The following is a 19,222-nucleotide window of genomic DNA, read 5'->3' on the forward strand; positions in this document are numbered from 1 at the left end:
AAACAGGGCTTGAGGCACCTAGGTGGCTCAGTCAGTTAGGTGGCTGACTCTTAATTTCAGCTCAGGTCATGATCTCATGGTTCGTGAATTCATGAGTTCATGAACTTGAGCCCCACATCGGGCTCCACACTGACTGTGTAGAACCTGCTTGTGATTTTCTCTCTCTCCCTCTCTTTCTCCCCCTCCCCCACTCACTCGAGTGGATTCTCTCTCTCTCAAAAATAAATAAATAAACTTTAAGCAATTTACAACCAGGGCTCAAAGAATTCATGTGGATAAAGTTCCAAATGACATGAGCTCATAATAAGATATTGAAAACACAAGAAGAAATAAAACATGAACAATGGGCAGAATAAATAACAAAATGCAGAATCAAAATAAAAAACAGCAGATACCAAAATTACTGAAGATAGAATATAAAAGAAGTTTGCTTAAATTGCTTAAATAAATAATAAAGGGTAAATATCATGAAAGAACAAGAGACTCAAAACTGACCAGGCAGACATAAAAAGTAAACAAATGTCTAGAAATTATATTATTATCAAAAATAAAAACACAATGTACAGTTAAATAGTATGCTAGAACATAGCTGGAAAGAAAACAGAGCTAAAGAAATGACTCAGACTGCAACACAGAAAGACATGGGGATGGAAAATATGGGAAACTGAATGACACAGAGAAAGGAGTGAGGAAGTGTGCTAGATATTTTACAGTATGTCCACTTTATTCTCACAACTCAGTGAAAGCAATTTTTTAATACCCATTATATAGAGGAAGAAATCAAGGATCGGAGATAATAACTTTCTCAAGGACACACAGCAAATAAACGACAAAGGCATAATTCATAGCCTTATCAGTCTGACTCAAAAGACCATGGTCTGGGACACCTGGATGGCTAGGTCAGTTTGGTGGCAGACTCTTGATTTAGGTTCAGATCGTGACCTCGTGGTTCATGGGACCCTGCATCAGGATCTGCACTGACACCCAGAGCCTGCTTGGGATCCTCTCTCTCCCTCTCTCTGCCCCTCCCCAGCTCATATTCACTCTTTTTCTCTTTCAAAATAAATAAATAAATAAACATTGAAAAAAAGAGAGAAAAGAAAAAGTCCATGGTAATTCAGGTTTTAGTTGTGGCCTTTTAATTTAGTAAAACTAACCAGTTTCCTTGGAGATAGAAACCATAAACACCTCATGTCCTTGATGGAAAAAAATAAGACTTGAAGGCCTGTTTTATAGAGGCTAACAATCTATGTTGAAGGGTCTACCAGATATTACTTAATTTGCCACTAACCCATGCAAAGACTTGTTTGTGTTTGTTGTCACTCAAGATGAGTGGTTTTCAAAACTCAGTTAGCAAAGAAGAATCTGTAGAGCCTGTTAGAAATGCAGGCTCCTGGCTCTACCAGGATTGAGACTCTGATTCAGACAGTTCAAGGTGGGTCCCAAGAATCTGTGTTTTCACCAAGCTTCCTAGGTAATTCTGATATGTATGGTCTCCAAGCCACACTGTGAAAAACACTATTCTTTATCTTCTATTGCACGTATTCTACATATAAAATAATCCAAGAAAGAATGCCCTCTTACTTGTAGTGTCTTACACTTGAAGTCTTCATAGCTCTGAAATGATGGAATCCAATTAGATATGTCTCTGGAGGTTTCCGGATTGACTTTGCCTTTTTAGGAAAACGAAGAAAGGATAGAAAACTGTCACATTAAAATGATTAGATATGGGTATTCGATTTTTCAAAGTTATAATTAATTTTATAGAAAAGACTCTCATGAGAAAATGCTGAGTGCTAATGAAGGAGCTGATGTAGACTAACTAATTGCTTATAAATTGTCAGAAACAGAGAAGTGTTTGGAATTGAAAAAGGCCTTGAAGATCATCCAACTCAATTTCCACTTGTACACACTTCTCCAAAGATTTTATGATTTTCAACCTCCAGTTCTTTCCTTTTCTTGACTTCTTTAAGTCTTCTGCATTCTACCAAAACCGGGTAATTTTAATATGCAATAAGGTACAGGCTGTGTCAAGGGTCTAGGTAGATCCAAGCACATAACTAGAAAATCTTTAAGCCCTATCTCATATCTCTTTGAAGCTGTTAACAATGTTCTATCTCCCATCCATCCTTCTTCACTCTTCAAGGTTTTCTGGTTTTCCCAGTGAGCCCTGTTTCTTCCGCTGTTGTGCTCACTCAGAGCTTTTGCCATCAACAGCTGCTCCCTTCACCCCCCCAATCCCATCTACTCTACAAACTTCACTAACTCAGGGATTTCCCTAACACAAATCTCCAATCTCCAGTTATTTTAATGCATGTCAATTAACTGTTAGTTTCTTCTCCTCACAAAGAACTTAGACACCCATGGAATACAACTTTGACCCCTATTAAAAATGTTAAATCTCCTGACAAGGATAATTCTGATAGCAGAGTTTGTTTTCTTAGAGAGTATGAGTCTCAGATCATTTCCTATCAGTAGATGTAGGTAAGAAGCAGACCAAGCATGAGCAGAGAAGTTCCAGAACCCTCACTAAAGAAGAAATGAAGAGGGTGTGTAACTGCATGGGAAATGACAGAATATAAAAATAAACCATGCCAATTGCACAAATGCCTCAAGATCAGTGTTTCCGACCACTGTCCCAGCCTGGAAATTCAATTCTGGTCAGAGCTCCTCAAGCTCAGGAAACAACCCATGACACTCTCCAACAGCTGATTTCTGAAGTCATTTCCCCACTGTCTCTCAGCTTTGCCTAGTGATTTTCATCTCCTATACTCCCTCCAAAGAAATAAATGAGATTGAAAAGAGTCTACATATTTCCAAGAAAATAAAACAATGTATTTTATCAATCAACCATAAAAGGCTTATCTACATTACTATTGTCCATAAATTTATTCTTGTTTTGCTTGTAGGACAGGCACTGTATCCAATTCTTCACGAACACCCCAGTGTCCAGTATTTAATTAATAATATGGAACTTGGTAATTCTTGTTAAATTAAACGTCATTCATTCACTCATTCATTTAACTGATATTTACTGAGCTCCAACTATGTATCCTACTTTGTTCTAGAGGCTCAGGATATAGTATGAAGAAGACAAGTGAGGTGACTATCCTTTTGTATCTTATAGACTGGTGGAGGGGTAGACAGATAATGAACACATGGACAATGGAACCAATAATTTCATATACCTTTAAGTACAATAATTTAGACTGGGTGATCAAGGAAAGCTTGACTGAGGGTACCATCTGAGCCAAGCTCTGAATGACACGAAGACAGCCACAGCAAAACCTGGGAGCAAAGCATCCTGAGCAGAGGAAGCAGTAAGTTAAGTGAAGCATGAAAGAATTTGTCCTATTTAAATTACAGACAGGAGGCGAAAGTGGCTACAGTAGGGTGACCAAAGGATAGAGTAGTAGGAAATGAAGTCTGAAAGACAGGCAGGGCCAAATCATGTAGGGTATATGTTAAGGCGTTAGCATTACTCTGAATGGAATATGAAATACTTTCAAGCAGGAGGGTGACATATGTTTTTAAAAGACTACTATGGCTGTTTGTGCAAAATAGATCAAATTGGGGAACAAGAGTAGAAACAGAGTCTAGTCAGAAAGCTTCTGCAAAAGTAACAGATGATGGTGGCCTGGATTAAGTTGGTATACCAAGGCTATGGAAATGGGGAGAAGTGAATAAATTTGAGATATATTTTAGAGGCAAAACCAAAAGGACTTGCTGATGGATTGGGTGAGGAGGTGGAAGAAATAGAGGACACAAGAATGATTTATAGATTTTTAGCTTGAGCCACTGGAAGAATGACTGGTGGTACCAGTTACTGGAATAAGGAGAACCGGGAGGGGGTAGGTGGGTGTGAGAGGCAATGAAGTGGAGAAGGACCACAAGTTCCTTTATGACCATAATAACTTTTCTATTAGATATCCAAGTGAAGAAATCACATGGGAAACTCTTGCTGATTTAATAACGTGTATGGTTCTTGAGTATGGAGTTCAGGTAGGTCAGGGCTAGAGATAGACTTATAAAGCAGAGGTCACTGACATCCAGGTAGCACTTCCAGTTAGGAGACTGGACGAGATTACCCAGGAAATGAGTGTAGACATAGAAGAAAAAAGGTCCAAGGACTGAGTTCTAGGCCACACCAGTGTTCAGAAGTTGAAAGGGGAAGTAGAAAAGTAGAAAGAAAAAACGGGAAGGAGCAGCAGATGAGCTAAGAGAGAAACGAAGTGAGTGTGTTATCCTGGAAGCCAAGAAAAAAGTACTTCAAGAAGAAAGGAGTGGATGCCTGTCCAATGTTTTTGAAAGGCCACGGAAGATGAGGAGAGTTAAGGGCCAAATAATCAGCAATGTGCAGGTCACTGTTATCCCTGACAAAAGTAGCTGTAGTGGAGTTGTGAGAGCTGCAGCCTCAGTGAGTGGATTGAGGAAAAGAATGAAGGATGAAGATGTGGGGACAAGGTCTTACAGTCATTTCAAAAAGTTGTACTGTGAAGAGGACACAGAAACAGAGTAACAGAAGTATCATGGGGTCAAGAAAATATTTTTTTAAGGTAAGAGATTTTTATAGTATGATTATATGCATATGGGTATAACCTGTTCAGATGTTTTGAATTAAGCCTACTTAGGTATCATAGGTACTATTTTATACCATCAGGGCCATGTTCCCCTTAGCCACATTTACAATATGCTTCAATTGCCTAAGATACAGAAATCTGCATTATTATTGCCTGGTATACTTCTATTAATTCTCATTTCTTTATTCTACTTTTCCACGAACCTTAATAACATTTTCAGCATTGGCTATTAATAAACTTACGAATGGAGAGAAACTAAGTATCTGTGTATTTAGAAGATGCTTCAGGGGGGTGCCTGGGTGGCTCAGTCAGTTAAGCATCCAACTCTTGATTTTGGCTCAGATCATGATCTCACGGTTCGTGAGTTCAAGCCCCAAGTTGGACTCCTCAGCCTGGTTGGGATTCTCTCTCTCCCTTTCTCTCTCTGGCTCTCCCCCACTCATGCCCTCTCTCAAAATAAGTAAACTTTTTTTTAAAAAAGAAGGTGTTTCTGGAGATCCTCTATTCATTAATCTCTCCCAAAGATGTTTGAAGTAAAGGAAGAGATCCAGCTGTCCCACCCACAACTAGTTTTCAATATGGCTAATCAAAAAGCTATACGAATGGGTTAGGGTGCTCAGACCAAACCTTCCTTCTTCCGTGAAGGGTCAGTAGTGCGCTGTGATGTTTTATATCTGTCTCCTTTTACAGGATATCCATGAGCTTGAATTATGGCACGCAGTTCTCTGAAAAAGGAACTGTACTGGTCCTTCTTTTTATTTTCAGATACATTAGGTACATCCCTAAGTGACAAAAAATAATCAAGGTTGTTAATGGTAAGGGTAGGTCTAAGAATTCAGATGGTGGAACAATGGATGGAGGAGAAATAAGAAGAGAGAAAGGGAGTTGTTAATGTCAACATCTGAGCAAAACTCCAGTCCATTGATCATTCATATGACAACAATAACTGCCAATATTAAAATGAGGAAATGAGGGGCGCCTGGGTGGCTCAGTCAGTTAAGTGTCTGACTTCGGCTCAGGTCATGATCTCACAGTTTGTGGGTTCAAGCCCCCTGTCGGGCTCTGTGCTGACAGATCAGAGCCTGGAGCCTGTTTCAGATTCTATGCCTCCCTCTCTCTCTGTCCCTCCCCTGTTCACGCTCTGTCTCTGTCTCAAGAATAAATAAACATTAAAAAATATTTTTTAAATAAAAAATAAAATAAATTTAAAAAAATAAAATGAGGAAATGAAAGCCAATTTCATTTAGACTGTGAGGCCCATGAGAGTAGGGACCAGATCTGTCTCAGTGTCTTCCATAGCAAAGCCCAGCACAGTGTCTGGCACGGTGACCTATGAATTATATAAAATAAATTCAATCCAAATTAACTTGAATTTAAATGGTGGACCTTTGTTCCACCATATATTCTTACCTGCTTTTACAAGAGTACTTCTCATTAAAGAAAAATCTCTCTAAATGATCTGTAATTACTCAAGAGGCTCTTGCAAAGCCATTGCTCCTTCTCAGAGAGAAGGCTGAGCAATAAAATGCTAATTGAGATTGTTTTTTACCTTTGAAAAACAGATCATACTGAAAAATTTGGACAAAAACTTTTTGATCAGTGCACTGGAATTTATTTTAGATGCTTGAATTGGAAAAATAAGGTAATTTATCTTTCCAAACATGTATGAATTTAAGCTCTAGGCAAGCCATGGACCCAAAACAGGCTTCTAAACCTATCAGGGAGTATAAATCATTTATGTAGTGTCAGCCTGGGCAACCACTGTGTAAGGTGGAGGACACAGTTTGAAGAGGGAGGTTTTCAGGGAATATTTGCTTTACCTATGCATTACATAGGTAATCCACTTAGTATTATAACAGAGTTGGGGCTATGGGTTATGGAAAACCCACTGGAGATACCAAATTTCCCTGAGTCAGGCTTCCCCCGAGGAAGTAGGATTTTGCTAGATGTGAAATAGGAACAGAAGACAGGGGAGAGGGCTTTGACAGAAATATCAGTCAGTTATGAATTCATACCTCTTCTCTTTTTCTCTCTCAGACTCATCCATTATTCAGTGATATAACAAAGAATTCTGAAATCAAAGTGGAACAACATTTTACTAAGAAATCAGTCTATGATGAATCACAATAAAGCAATAAGACTAATCAAAATTCTCTATTGCATAGCACCTTTCCCTTAAGGAATGCCTATTTCTTTTAAAGATAGAATTTCATTAAGTACCAATAACCCTCTCATATGTTATGTATATGTTGAAGATTTGCTTTATTGTCTGATCCCCAATGAATGTTTGTCACAATAACATTACAAATGAATATATTTGAAAAAGTTACAAAAACATTCTGTGAAGTTACACAACTTAATCCAAAAGTAAGTATCTGTAAGCTTAATTCCATACCCTTAAAATTCTTTTAACTTCTATTAACCTGAAGAACACTTAATGAAACAAAGATTGATGTGGGTTAGGTTTCATATCTATACACAATACCATGCCACGATAGACAAAATCTGCATTTATTGCTGCTATCACAGAAATCCTGGGCATATAAAAATGGCACTGAAATCACCAAAGTCCTCTGCTTTGAATTGTATAATTAGACTCACATATCACCTCAAGGTCAAAATCTCAGAGTAAAAGTCAATGACATTCAAATACATGTCTGTTAAGTAAGAAGTAGCAGCTAAAATATAACAAACATCCTTTAAAAGCTCTCAAGAAAGTGGGGCGCCTGGGTGGCTCAGTCGGTTAAGCGGCCGACTTCGGCTCAGGTCACGATCTCGCGGTCCGTGAGTTCGAGCCCCGCGTCGGGCTCTGTGCTGACAGCTCAGAGCCTGGAGCCTGTTTCAGATTCTGTGTCTCCCTCTCTCTCTGCCCCTCCCCCGTTCATGCTCTGTCTCTCTCTGTCTCAAAAATAAATAAACGTTAAAAAAAAAAAAAAAAAAAAAAAAAAAAGCTCTCAAGAAAGTAAGGAAAGCTTAGGGGTAACACAGTGAGAAGACGCTGAAAACCAAAGCTGGTTAGTATACCAACCTGTGCTACTGTGAGGACAGGGAAGCATAGCCATGCAACAAAAGACCTCGAGTATTAAGGCCCTGCTGGGTAAAGGAGAATTCAAGCAGATCTTTGAAACTAAAACCCACCAACTTCTCCCTACACATAGGCATTACTCTCAGAGACTACAGTTTAATTTAAAAAGCTCTCTTGGCAGCAAAGGAAGAAAAGAAGGAAGTTTGGCTATCTCAGCATGTTCTCTTGGGTAGGAAAAAAAGGGTGCCGTTAGACTTAATAGGGTTCCAGGAGAATGGAAAAGCAAACCCATTTTAGACAGATACTCTCTAAAGTCAAGTTCTACCAAATCTCCACAGATAAGGCACCACTGAAGATGAGCTCACCATCCAGAATGGGAAGATGTATAAGGAAACAATCCACCATTTACCAGAATTAGGACCCACACTCAAGCAGTATGAGACCTCCAAGAACTTCAAATCATTAAAAGATCTGAAAGCCATTATAAAAAATAATTGTGTTTAGAAATATGAAAAACAAAATAGATGGAAGTGAAAATATGAGAAAAGCCAGGTAGACATGAAAAAGAACAAAAGTGAGATTCAATAAATAAAAACATATTCAATGGAATTCATTTCAAAAGGATGGATTAATCATGTATTATGAAAAACCGGATGAGAAACTTAGTAAACAGAATACAGATATGAAGAAATTTATCATATTGCCTTTACAGAGAGACAGTAAAGTGGGAAATATGAACAAGAGGTTATGAAACATGCAAGAGAGAATGGTAAGGCCTAATATAGATCTCAGTTCCAGATGAAGAGAATAGCAAGAATGAGAGAAAGTCAGTAAAGAGATAATAGCTAAAATTTTTCCAAAATGGAAAATGTCATCCAATCTAGATAAATTAAAATAAAACCACATCTAGAAACATCATAGTGAAATTTCAGAACATGAAAGATAGCTAGGTCATTCTAGGCCATAAAACAGATCAACAAACACCAAAGAACCATATGCTCCCCCCCAATGCCATTTAATTAGAAATCAAGAACAAAAAGATAACATAAACCCTGTAGATCTGTATATTTAAAACAATAGCAACAACAAAAGCAAAATTTCCTAAATAGCTCTGGAAATCAGAAAATATTTAGAACTTAAGTATTATAAAATACTACATATTAAAAACTGTAAAATGCAGCTAAGGCAACACCAAAGAATTTATACCCTTAAACGCTCATGAGAAAAAAATGAAAATAAATGAGCTAAGTAGTCAACAGAGCAAATTGTGAAAAAAGAGTAAAGCCAAATAAAGGGAATGTAAGGAAATAATAAAGGTAAGATGAGAAAACAACATGATAAAAGGATATACTAGAACAGGTAAAAAAAAATCTGTTTCTTAAAAAAAAAGACAATAAAATAAAACATTGTTATACCAGATCAATCAAGAAATAAAAGAGAAGACACATTCTGGAATGAAAAGTGCATACGTATGAACTTGAGATGATAAAAAGCAGTATGATCAATTCTATGTCCATAAATTTGAAAACAGATATGAAATGGAGTATTTTCTAGAAAAAATGTATTTTCACCTATTAAGCCTATTTAATAATACAAAGAAAATGTGAAGAAATCATATAAATGTAAAGAAATTAATGTAATAATTAAAAATCTATCCACAGAAAAACAATCTAACCTAATATAAACAAACAGTCCCAATGGTTTCACAAACTGACACTTATAAACACTTAAATAATGGGTATCTCATATTTCATGCAAATTATTCCAGAAAACAGACAGAAAAGTCACTCATCCAACTCATTTTATAATCCTAGTACTTCTTTATACCAAGCCAGAAAAAGGCAGCATCAAAAGGGGATATTTTATAAGCTAATTTTATTTATGATAAAGAAGAAAAATACTTATCAAACCCAAACAAAGAGAGTATTTTAAAATTTGGGCTAATTCTAGAAATACTAAGATAATTTCATATTAGAAAAATATAATTCAACATATCAGACAAAAAGAAAAAATGAATAAGATCATCTTGGTCGATGCAGAAAACTCATTTGATATCATTCAATATATATATATATAATTTTTAAAAGTATTTGTTAAAAGTTTATTTATTTTGAGAGAGCTAGAGAGAGCACAAGTGGGAAAGAGGCAGAAAGAGGGAGAAACAGAATCCTAAGCAGGATCTGTGCTGTGCTATTAGCACAGAGCCCAATGTGGGGCCTGAACCCACAAACCCATGAGATCATGACCGGAGCCGAGATCAAGAGTCAGACGTAAATATTTTTAACATACTAGGTATAGACAGAAGCTTCCTTAACCTGATAAAGGGAAACAACCAAAAACATACAAAGATCATGCTTAAAGGTGGAGCATTAAAGAAATTTTTTAGATTCAGGAAAAAAATAAATGCGGCTACTAAGACACTTAACATATAGTGCTAAAGGTACTAACCAATGCATTAAGGTAAGAAAAAGAAATAAAATGAGTAACTCTTGGAAAGGAAAAATAAAAGTCCTCATTCATGAACACTATGGTTATCTACATAGAAAATTTAAGAGATTCTGCAATTTATGAAAATAATAAAATAGTTCAGAAAGATTGCTGTATACCAGATTAATATGTAAAAGTTAATTTTGTTCCTATATAGCAGCAACCACATTTAGAAAATATTTTTTTACGATACAATAGAAACAAAAATTTATAGGGGCTACTGCTTATGGCCATGGAATAACTCATATGGGAACAGCCCATGAACAACCAAGAAACTGGACAAATTAGAGGAAATACCTATTTGGAAACACTGGACAGCAGGCAGCACATGCCGGTGATCCCTGAGGTAAGAGCAAAAATGAGATGAACCCTACAATAATCCCAAATTTCTACCTAAAGATACTTCTAGACCACAGTTCTGGAAGCACAATCCCAAGGAGAGTACAGTAATCTTACCAAAGCCAAGATGGTGGAATTTGTAAGGCAGAATACTGGAAAGAGAAAAGTTATGGTGAAACAAACAAACTCCAGAAATCTGAATATAGATTCTCTTGAATCTTTGGCTGAATACTTAACCTGTGCCTGTGCAAGGTAACACTCTAAAAGACCAGTCAAGGAACAACTACCAGGGAAAGAAAAAATCCGGTGAATTCAAAACTAAGCAATCACAGCTTACACATGGCTGGAAGACTCTGGAGTTTTATCCAGCAGAGTGGAGAAAAAAGACGGAGAAAATGCACAGAAACTCACGGTGGGATAATATCAGAAAAACTAAAATATATGTAACTGAATTCCCAGAAGGGGGAGGCAAAAAAATTTGAATGGCCATTTTTTTCCATACTGGATGAAAATATAAATTCATATATTCAAGAAGCTCAATGAATCTAAGAATATAAACACAACAGAAAATTCACCAAGGCATACATAAACAAACTGCTGAAAAACAATTATAAAGAGAAAATCTTAAAAGCAAACAGAAATAAAAAACACATTTAACATAAGAGAAAAAAGAATGACCTCTGTCTGACTTCTTACCAAACAACTCAAGCAAGAAAATGAAACATCTTTAAAGTGCTCAGGGGAGTTGGAATCAAACTAGAATTTTATATCCAACAAAGATACACCCTTCAAATAAACTGAGGGTAAAATAAAGACATCTTTAGATTAACAAAATCTGAAAGAAGTCAAGGCCAACATACTAGCACTACCAGATATGTTAAAGGAAGTACTTCAGGTAAAAGGAAAAGGATACCAGATGGAAACTCAGATTTACATAAATACATGAAAAGCACTGGCAGTAATATATATGTAGATAAATACAAAAGAACTTTTTTCATCTCTATTGCCAAGATAATTCAAATAAAATTCAATTTTATAATATAAGTAGAAGTCAAACCTATGAGAATAGCAACGCAAAAGACAGGAGATTAGAGAATAACAATGTACCATTGTCAGGTTCTTACATGATATGTGAGGTGGCACAGTATGAGTTCACAGCACACAGTAATAAATTAAAGATGTATACTACAAACTGCCTAGAGCAACAAATAAAATGCACATGTGATACAAATTATAAATCAAGAGAGAAAATGGAATACTAATTCAATACTCATTTAATCAAAAAAAAAGCAGAAAAAGAAGACAAAGAGAACGAAGATCAAATGGGAAAAACAGAAAACATATAGCAAGAAGGTAGACTTAAACTTAACCATAAAAATAATTATATTAATTTTACACAAATATAAAGTCTGGGACTGCTAAAGTGTGATAGAAAAGTAAGGCCAAACTACCCTTGAACAATATGGGGGGTTAGGGCACTGACCCCCCCCCCCACACACACACAGTTGAAAATGCACATTTAACTTTTGACTCCCCTAAAACTTAACTACTGTTGACTGGAAACCTTACTGATAGCATACAGAATTGATTAACACATATTTTGGATGTTATATGTATTACACATTACATTCTTATAATAAAGTAAGCTAGAGAAAAGAAAATGCTTAAAAAAATCATAAGGAAGTGAACATACATTTATAGTCCTGTACTGTATTTTTTTAAAAAAAATCCACATAAGTGGACTGATGCAGTTCAAACCAGTATTGTTCAAGGGTCAACTATTCTAGTGTCTACAGGATACCTTAATTGTAAAGACACAGCTAGGTTACAAGTAAAAGAATAGAAAGACACAGCTAGGTTACAAGTAAAAGAATAGAAGCATATACTATGTAATCCCAATGACAAAAAGCTTGAATGTCTAATTAATATCAGACAAGACTTTAGGTAAGGAATAGTACTAAGGAAAAAGAGGGACATTTCACAATGATAAAGGAGTCAAACAAGGAAACATTAAGAATCCTAAATAGATATGCACCTAATTACAAAGCTTCAAAATAGAGTAAGAACCGAAATAAGAAATAAATCCACAATTATAGTTGGTGAGTTCAATACTTCTCTACCAGTAATCAATAGAGCAAGTAAACACAAAATAAGTAAGGGTATCAAAGACTTACCACAGTGCCAACAAACTTGGCCCCATATGTTTACAGAACATGACGCCTAGCAACTATAGAATATACATTTCTATGTATAACGCTTATAAAGATCCAAAATATGCTGGGTCATAAAACCAGTTTAAGTAAGTTTAAAGCATTAAAACCATACAGATTATGTTCTCTTACCAAAATAGAATTAAATTAGAAATCAAGGGGCACCTGGGTGGCTCAGTCAATTAAGCTTCTGACTCTTGGTTTTAGCTCAGGTGATGATCTCACGGTTTGTGAGTTCGAGTCTTGCATCAGGCTCTGACAGTGCACAGCCTGCTAGGGATTCTCTCTCTCTCTCTCTCTCTCTCTCTGTCTCTCTCTCTCTCTTTCTCTCTGCCCCTCCCCAGCTTGCTCTCTCTCAAAAAATAAAGAAACATTAATAAATAAATAAATAAATTATAAATCAATAATAAATAAAAAAATCTCAGGAAAACCCCTGAACACTTGGAAGTTAAATGACATACTTCTTTTTTTTTAATTTTTTTAATGTTTATTTATTTTTGAGACAGAGAGAGAGAGACAGAGCATGAATGGTGGAGGGTCAGAGAGAGGGAGACACAGAATCTGAAGCAGGCTCCAGGCTCCGAGCTGTCAGCACAGAGCCCGACACGGAGCTTGAACTCACAGACTGTGAGATCATGACCTGAGCCGAAGTCGGATGCTTAACCAACTGAGCAACCCAGGCGCCCCTAAATAACATACTTGTAAATAATTTGTGGGTCACAGAAGAAACCTTTGAAAAAGATTTAAACAAAGGAAATTAGACAACATTTCTATAACTGAATGATTATGAAAATTGTGTTTTAATTCCCCAAACTTCAATAATCGGATTGTAATTTATTAAAATTGCATTATACATACTTATGGTATTATGTATTTCCAAGAAAAGTTATATCTCCTTAATTACACAAATCATTTTTCATGTTTTTAAATAAATTTATAGGTTTCCTCATATAGAAATCATAAAACTTGTGGTTGCCAGAGGAGAGGGGGTGGGGGATGGGTAAAATAGGTGAAGGGGATGAAGAGGTACAAATTTCCAATTATAAAATGAATAAATCATGGAGATGAAAACTACAGCATGTGTAATATAGTCAATAATATTATAATATCCTTGTATGGTGACAGATGGGGACTACACTTACTGTGGTGAGAATTTCATAATGTATATAAATGTCAAATCACTATGTTGTGCACTTGACAAATATAACATTGTATATCAACTATACTTCAATAATAAAAATATTTTTAAAAACTATTACCCTACTTAAAAAAAAGAAAAGAGGAGCTCCTGGGTAGCTCAGTTGGTTGAGCGTCCGACTTTGGCTCAGGTAATGATCTCACAGTTCGTGAGTTCGAGCTCCATGACAGCACAGAGCCTGGAGCCTGCTTCAGATTCTGTGTCTCCCTCTCTCTCTGCTCCTCCCCTGCTCACACTCTGTCCCTCTCTCAAAAATAAAAATAAAGATTAAAAAAATTTAAAAAAAAGAAAAACTATACAGTGCTCAGTAGTTAATTTAACAAAAAGGTACTAAAACACTACACAGAAAATGTCTTTGTTAAAACAGACAAAAGAAGACCTAAATAAATGGAAAGATATGCCATATCCCTGGACAGGAAGTCCCAATATCATAAAAATATCAGATCTCCCCAACTAATCTACAAATTAATGTAATTCTGATCAAAGTTCAGTAGATTTTTTGCTTAAGTTTGCTTTTCTATATAACTTGACAAGTTTATTACAAAATTCCTATGGGAAGCAATGAATCAGAAAGACCCACAATAATCTTGAAGAACAACAACAGTGTAAAAGGATGTGTCCTACTAGACACTGAGGCTTACTATAAAGCTATAGTATTTCAGTAAATGAACAGTGGTGCAAAACACAGGTATGGAATAATGAGACAAAAGACACCCATTAAGGAACAGCTCTATGCATAAATTAAAATCTGGTTTATGACAAAAGAAGCATTATAATTTTGAAATTTCTACCATGGAGTGGGTGTATGTGTGTGTGTGTACATGCACATACACATACTTTTTCTTTTAGTTCACAAGAAAACACACTGAATTGATGGATAATGGGAATATACCATGAACTAATTTCTGTAATTAATCATTTGCGCTCTGTAGTTGAGAATCATTTATGCAGATACTTCCTAGTGTGAAAATTGTGATGACACAGGTTATCAGTGTTCAGTTGGGATAAGATCCACAGTTGAAGGAATCTCTACTTTATCTCTCAGTCTTTAAACTGCCAGAGCCAAATAAGTTACCAGACTCTTCCATGGCAATATTAGTCTTCTCTGGAGACAAGGGACTTGCTGATCACATCTGGGCTCCTGCTGCTAATATTCTTGAAACATTTTGCAGGGGCCATATCTGGGGCCTGTGTGACACGCATAACATGCGCCATCAGCTCCCAGTAGAAACAGATCAGGACTAAATGCCACTAAAGGTTTAATCTTATTAGAATCAAAGTGAACACATCCTGAGACCAACTCGAGGACTCAAGCTAGGCTCATAGTGATTACACTATGCAGCTGTGGGAGGGAGAAAATAAGGCTGAGTAGCAAGGTCATGACATTTTTGGATGCAAACCAGAATAAAGACTATAGCAATGTAATTCAAAGGATTTACTTACATATCTTAGGGCTGATGATGACCTTTCCAGTAAATCTCCACAATTTCAGATAAATACTTGGACTCATCCACCTTTGCTTGTTGTGCTTGAGGATTTATAAAGCTGAATTTTAATGAAGCTCCATGTGAAATGTCTACACTTGTTGCATTGGCCCACCACTAGGAGTCCAGCTTTCTTTATCCTTTCTCCTAAAATTACATTTCTTATTTCATGGGAAGTATCAGCATTTGCAACATTCCCTGGTGGATTTTTTATGTGTTTTTAATCAGTGCAGAGGCCACTGAAAAGCATTTTGTAACCAATCCATATTATGAAAAAATACTTGTTATTGGTGAAAAAGAAGGTCATAAAATAGTATATGTTATATTATCCCAACCATGTAAAATATGATACATACACGAATAAAATGTGGTGTAGAAAACAGGACTAGGAAAAGAAAACATTCAGAAGTGTCTCTGAGTGATGGAACGATGTGTGATTAAAACTATTTTTTATTTAAATTGTTTTATTTTATTTTTTCCAGCTTTTTGCATTTATTAAGCTTGCTATATGTGTAACATTCAAAATTAAGAAACACCTCTCAAAAATAATATAGAGCCAGTGCTGAACAGTGAAGAGTGTGGGCTTCGAATCAACTGGACTTGGGTTCAAATCACAACTCTATCCCTTTATAGTTGTGAGGCATCGGTGAGTTCTTTAACCCTTATGTCTATCAATTATCTCAACTGTAAAGTCTGAATTATCATACCTACATGCCAAGGTTTCTGTGATAATTAAACTAATGGACATAAAAGTGGCTAGCACTGTGTCTAGCACATAGTAGCCACCCAATAAATTTTAGTTTTAATTAGAGATGTTAGTATTAGTAGCAGTATACAATCTAAAGGAGTGTGAGGGAGATGCAGTCTTCTCAGGGAGTGAATCAAGGGCAAACAACTGGTCATGCAGAGGTTTCTTGATGCCACTTGAGACAAGAGAGAACCCTGAGGAGGTCAATCACCATGCAGTGGGCCAGATGGATAAATCTAACATGTCATGAGTAAGTGGTGTCTCAGCCCAGTGACGGAGTCAGGCTATGATGCCACTTAATGTGTATCCTCATCATGAACAACATGTGGTGGCAGAGCATGACTGTATAGTGGTACTAAGCTGCACGGAAGCAAGATTTTCTCCAAAGCAACAAACAGCCCACACGTAGGAATGGAGGAGGGAAATGGTCAGATTGATCTCTGCTTAGAGTTTTCCTGAGCACCAAGGAAGAAAAGAGGCACTGATATTGGTCAGAGAAAGTGCTTGAAATGTTGGGCCCTAATGTAAAGATTGAGTAAGAAGTTGCAGGCAGAAATAGGGGAGGTTCAACAAGAAAAAGTACAGCAGTCAAGGGACTGGAATAAATCTGAAAAGGGCAAAGAGCAGGGCTACTAAAAGTGCCACAGAAAGAGCAATAGACAAATAGGGGTTCCAGCATAAATGGGGAGAATTCAGTTGAAAATGCCAGCAGTAGTTTCTGGTGATAACAAATGCAATCATGAAAAATATTCTCTTTCATAAAGAGAGAGGTCTAGCAAGAAACAGAGCACATCTTCACCCTGCCACATCTGAAGAGGCTGAGGTTAACTAGTTAGTGCTCCGTAACCAAGGAACAACTCCCTTCTCTGTAGGGCTGCCTAATCACAGGCCATCACCGGGAGGCCTAATGAGCCAGTCAGCAGATTTAGTCCTAGCTCACCACAGCCCTAACTGTGCTCTGCTGATAAATTTGCCCCCCACCCCCTGCTTCAGCCCCACCAATCTATCTGTCAGTTAGCCTTGGCCCCACTGACAGAGAAGGAAATCCTTGCGGCCTTCACAGACCAATAATGGCCAGAAAGTGTTTGGCTCACGTAAACATCATTTAAAATGTTTATATGGAATTCTAAAGAAAACCAGATAGGGTCTGAAGAAAAGCAGAATGTAACAGTGAATCCATTTTAGGGTATTACTCTGGTTACAATATTTGTTTATTTAAAATAAAAACCTCAGAGTATTTAAAATACCACTGTGGAAGATAATCATGCCATATATTTGTAGTTATAAAATTTGCTGTGCATTATCAGGAACCAACTCTTCCTTTATACAGACAGAGAGACAGACAGACACACACACACACACACACACATTTTTAAATAAACAATTGCTCAAGTAAAGTAGTCTTTCAAATATCACTATGATTCTGGGGATTATTTTAAGTGTATAGGGGAAAATGCATGATGGCATACTTCAAAAATTTGAATGAAGTCATCGTCTCTTACTCATATAAGGTTTATTAAAGATATTTAATCAGTGAGAAAGAATGAAATATTTACAATTTTCATGTAGACAGTAATGATGTCCAATGTGTATGGCATAAATATATCAACCAAGTCAGTGGAATTTTCCAATTTATTTTCAATCAAAACTTTCTTCAGAAATTACATCTCGTAAGACTATATTTCATCAGTTACTCATCCATCTTAAGGGAACATGATTTTCCAATGGATAAAATTAAGAATGGAAATTAATCTCAACTGGATTATGTAATATGGGTGCCAAATACCATACCAAATAAGCCAGGAAAGGGCAAGTGGCAAAGTCATGCTCCAAAAGAGATCCAGAAACAGGATCAGGGTGACTTTTCTTTCTCGAACCTGAATTCTTTCAGCAAGCTCTCAATGCACAGTCATGGGCCTTGGTATGGATGAGGTGGTGGGGAAGCCAGGCACTGGAGAAAATGAACCTATTTGCATAGGAGAACATACACCTGCACAAGTAAAATGTCCGCTCATTCCTAGACCAAAGCAGATGCTCATTTTGTGTCCCTTCTGTGGTCCCTTCTGAGGACAGGGTCAGGTTATTTGTGCTTACTGTTGCATTCTCAGCACGCCAACCTGTTCCTGGAAGAATACATATGCTGAATAAATGTTTGGTGAATGAATAAGTTAACAAAAAAAATAAATAAACAAACACTGAGTCCTACTTGGCAAAATGCTGATGAACAGCCAAAGGTTGCCGAACAACTCTCATCCTGCTAATTCTGTTCCTAAAAATCAGAGAGGGAAAGAAAGAGAGAAAGAGAGAAAGAGGTGGGGGTGGGGGGCGGTGAGGGAAAGAGGGAAGGAAAGAAAGGAAGGAAGGAAGGAAGGAAGGAAGGAAGGAAGGAAGGAAGGCAGTCAAACCCCAATCTAGAAAAACAAAGTTGGATCTACAAGTGTATCTCTTTTTTTTTGTTTTGTTTTGTTTTTCAATATATGAAATTTATTGTCAAATAGGTTTCCATACAACACCCAGTGCTCATCCCAAAAGGTACCCTCCTCAATACCCATCACCCACCCTCCCCTCTCTCCCACCCCCCATCAACCCTCAGTTTGTTCTAAGTTTTTAACAGTCTCCTATGCTTTGGCTCTCTCCCACTCTAACCTCTTTTTTTTTTCCTTCCCCTTCCCCATGGGTTTCTGTTAAGTTTCTCAGGATCCACATAAGAGTGAAACCATATGGTATCTCTCTTTCTCTGTATGGCTTATTTCACTTAGCATCACACTCTCCAGTTCCATCCACGTTGCTACAAAAGGCCATATTTCATTCTTTCTCATTGCCACGTAGTATTCCATTGTGTATATAAACCACAATTTCTTTATCCATTCATCAGTTGATGGACATTTAGGCTCTTTCCATAATTTGGCTATTGTTGAGAGTGCTGCTATAAACATTGGGGTCCAAGTGCCCCTATGCATCAGTACTCCTGTATCCCTTGGGTAAATTCCTAGCAGTGCTATTGCTGGGTCATAGGGTAGGTCTATTTTTAATTTTCTGAGGAACCTCCACACTGCTTTCCAGAGCGGCTGCACCAATTTGCATTCCCACCAACAGTGCAAGAGGGTTCCCGTTTCTCCACATCCTCGCCAGCACCTATAGTCTCCTGGTT

At 36.9% G+C, this 19,222-nt stretch overlaps 1 protein-coding gene across 4 annotated transcripts in view; it reads right to left on the bottom strand.

Annotated features, from left to right (window-relative positions):
• The window catches only part of PASD1 (PAS domain containing repressor 1), a 119,912-nt gene that overhangs the window by 58,940 nt on the left and 41,750 nt on the right, over positions 1–19,222 (bottom strand). For 3 of the 4 annotated variants that reach the window (XM_081793917.1, XM_081793920.1, XM_081793919.1), the window contains exons 5-7: positions 6,596–6,651; positions 5,208–5,362; positions 1,585–1,673 (exon numbers count right to left, since the gene is read on the bottom strand). In XM_081793917.1, the coding sequence (XP_081650043.1) occupies positions 1,585–1,673; positions 5,208–5,362; positions 6,596–6,627 (276 nt within the window). In that variant the 5' untranslated portion in view covers positions 6,628–6,651. Of the gene's footprint in view, positions 1–1,584; positions 1,674–5,207; positions 5,363–6,595; positions 6,652–12,605; positions 12,639–19,222 lie in introns of those variants that run through there. The other variant, XM_081793918.1, reaches the window with a different exon arrangement.

This window comes from Panthera onca, chromosome X, assembly GCF_046562875.1.
Source record: "Panthera onca isolate mPanOnc1 chromosome X, mPanOnc1 haplotype 2, whole genome shotgun sequence".
NCBI lineage: Eukaryota > Metazoa > Chordata > Mammalia > Carnivora > Felidae > Panthera > Panthera onca.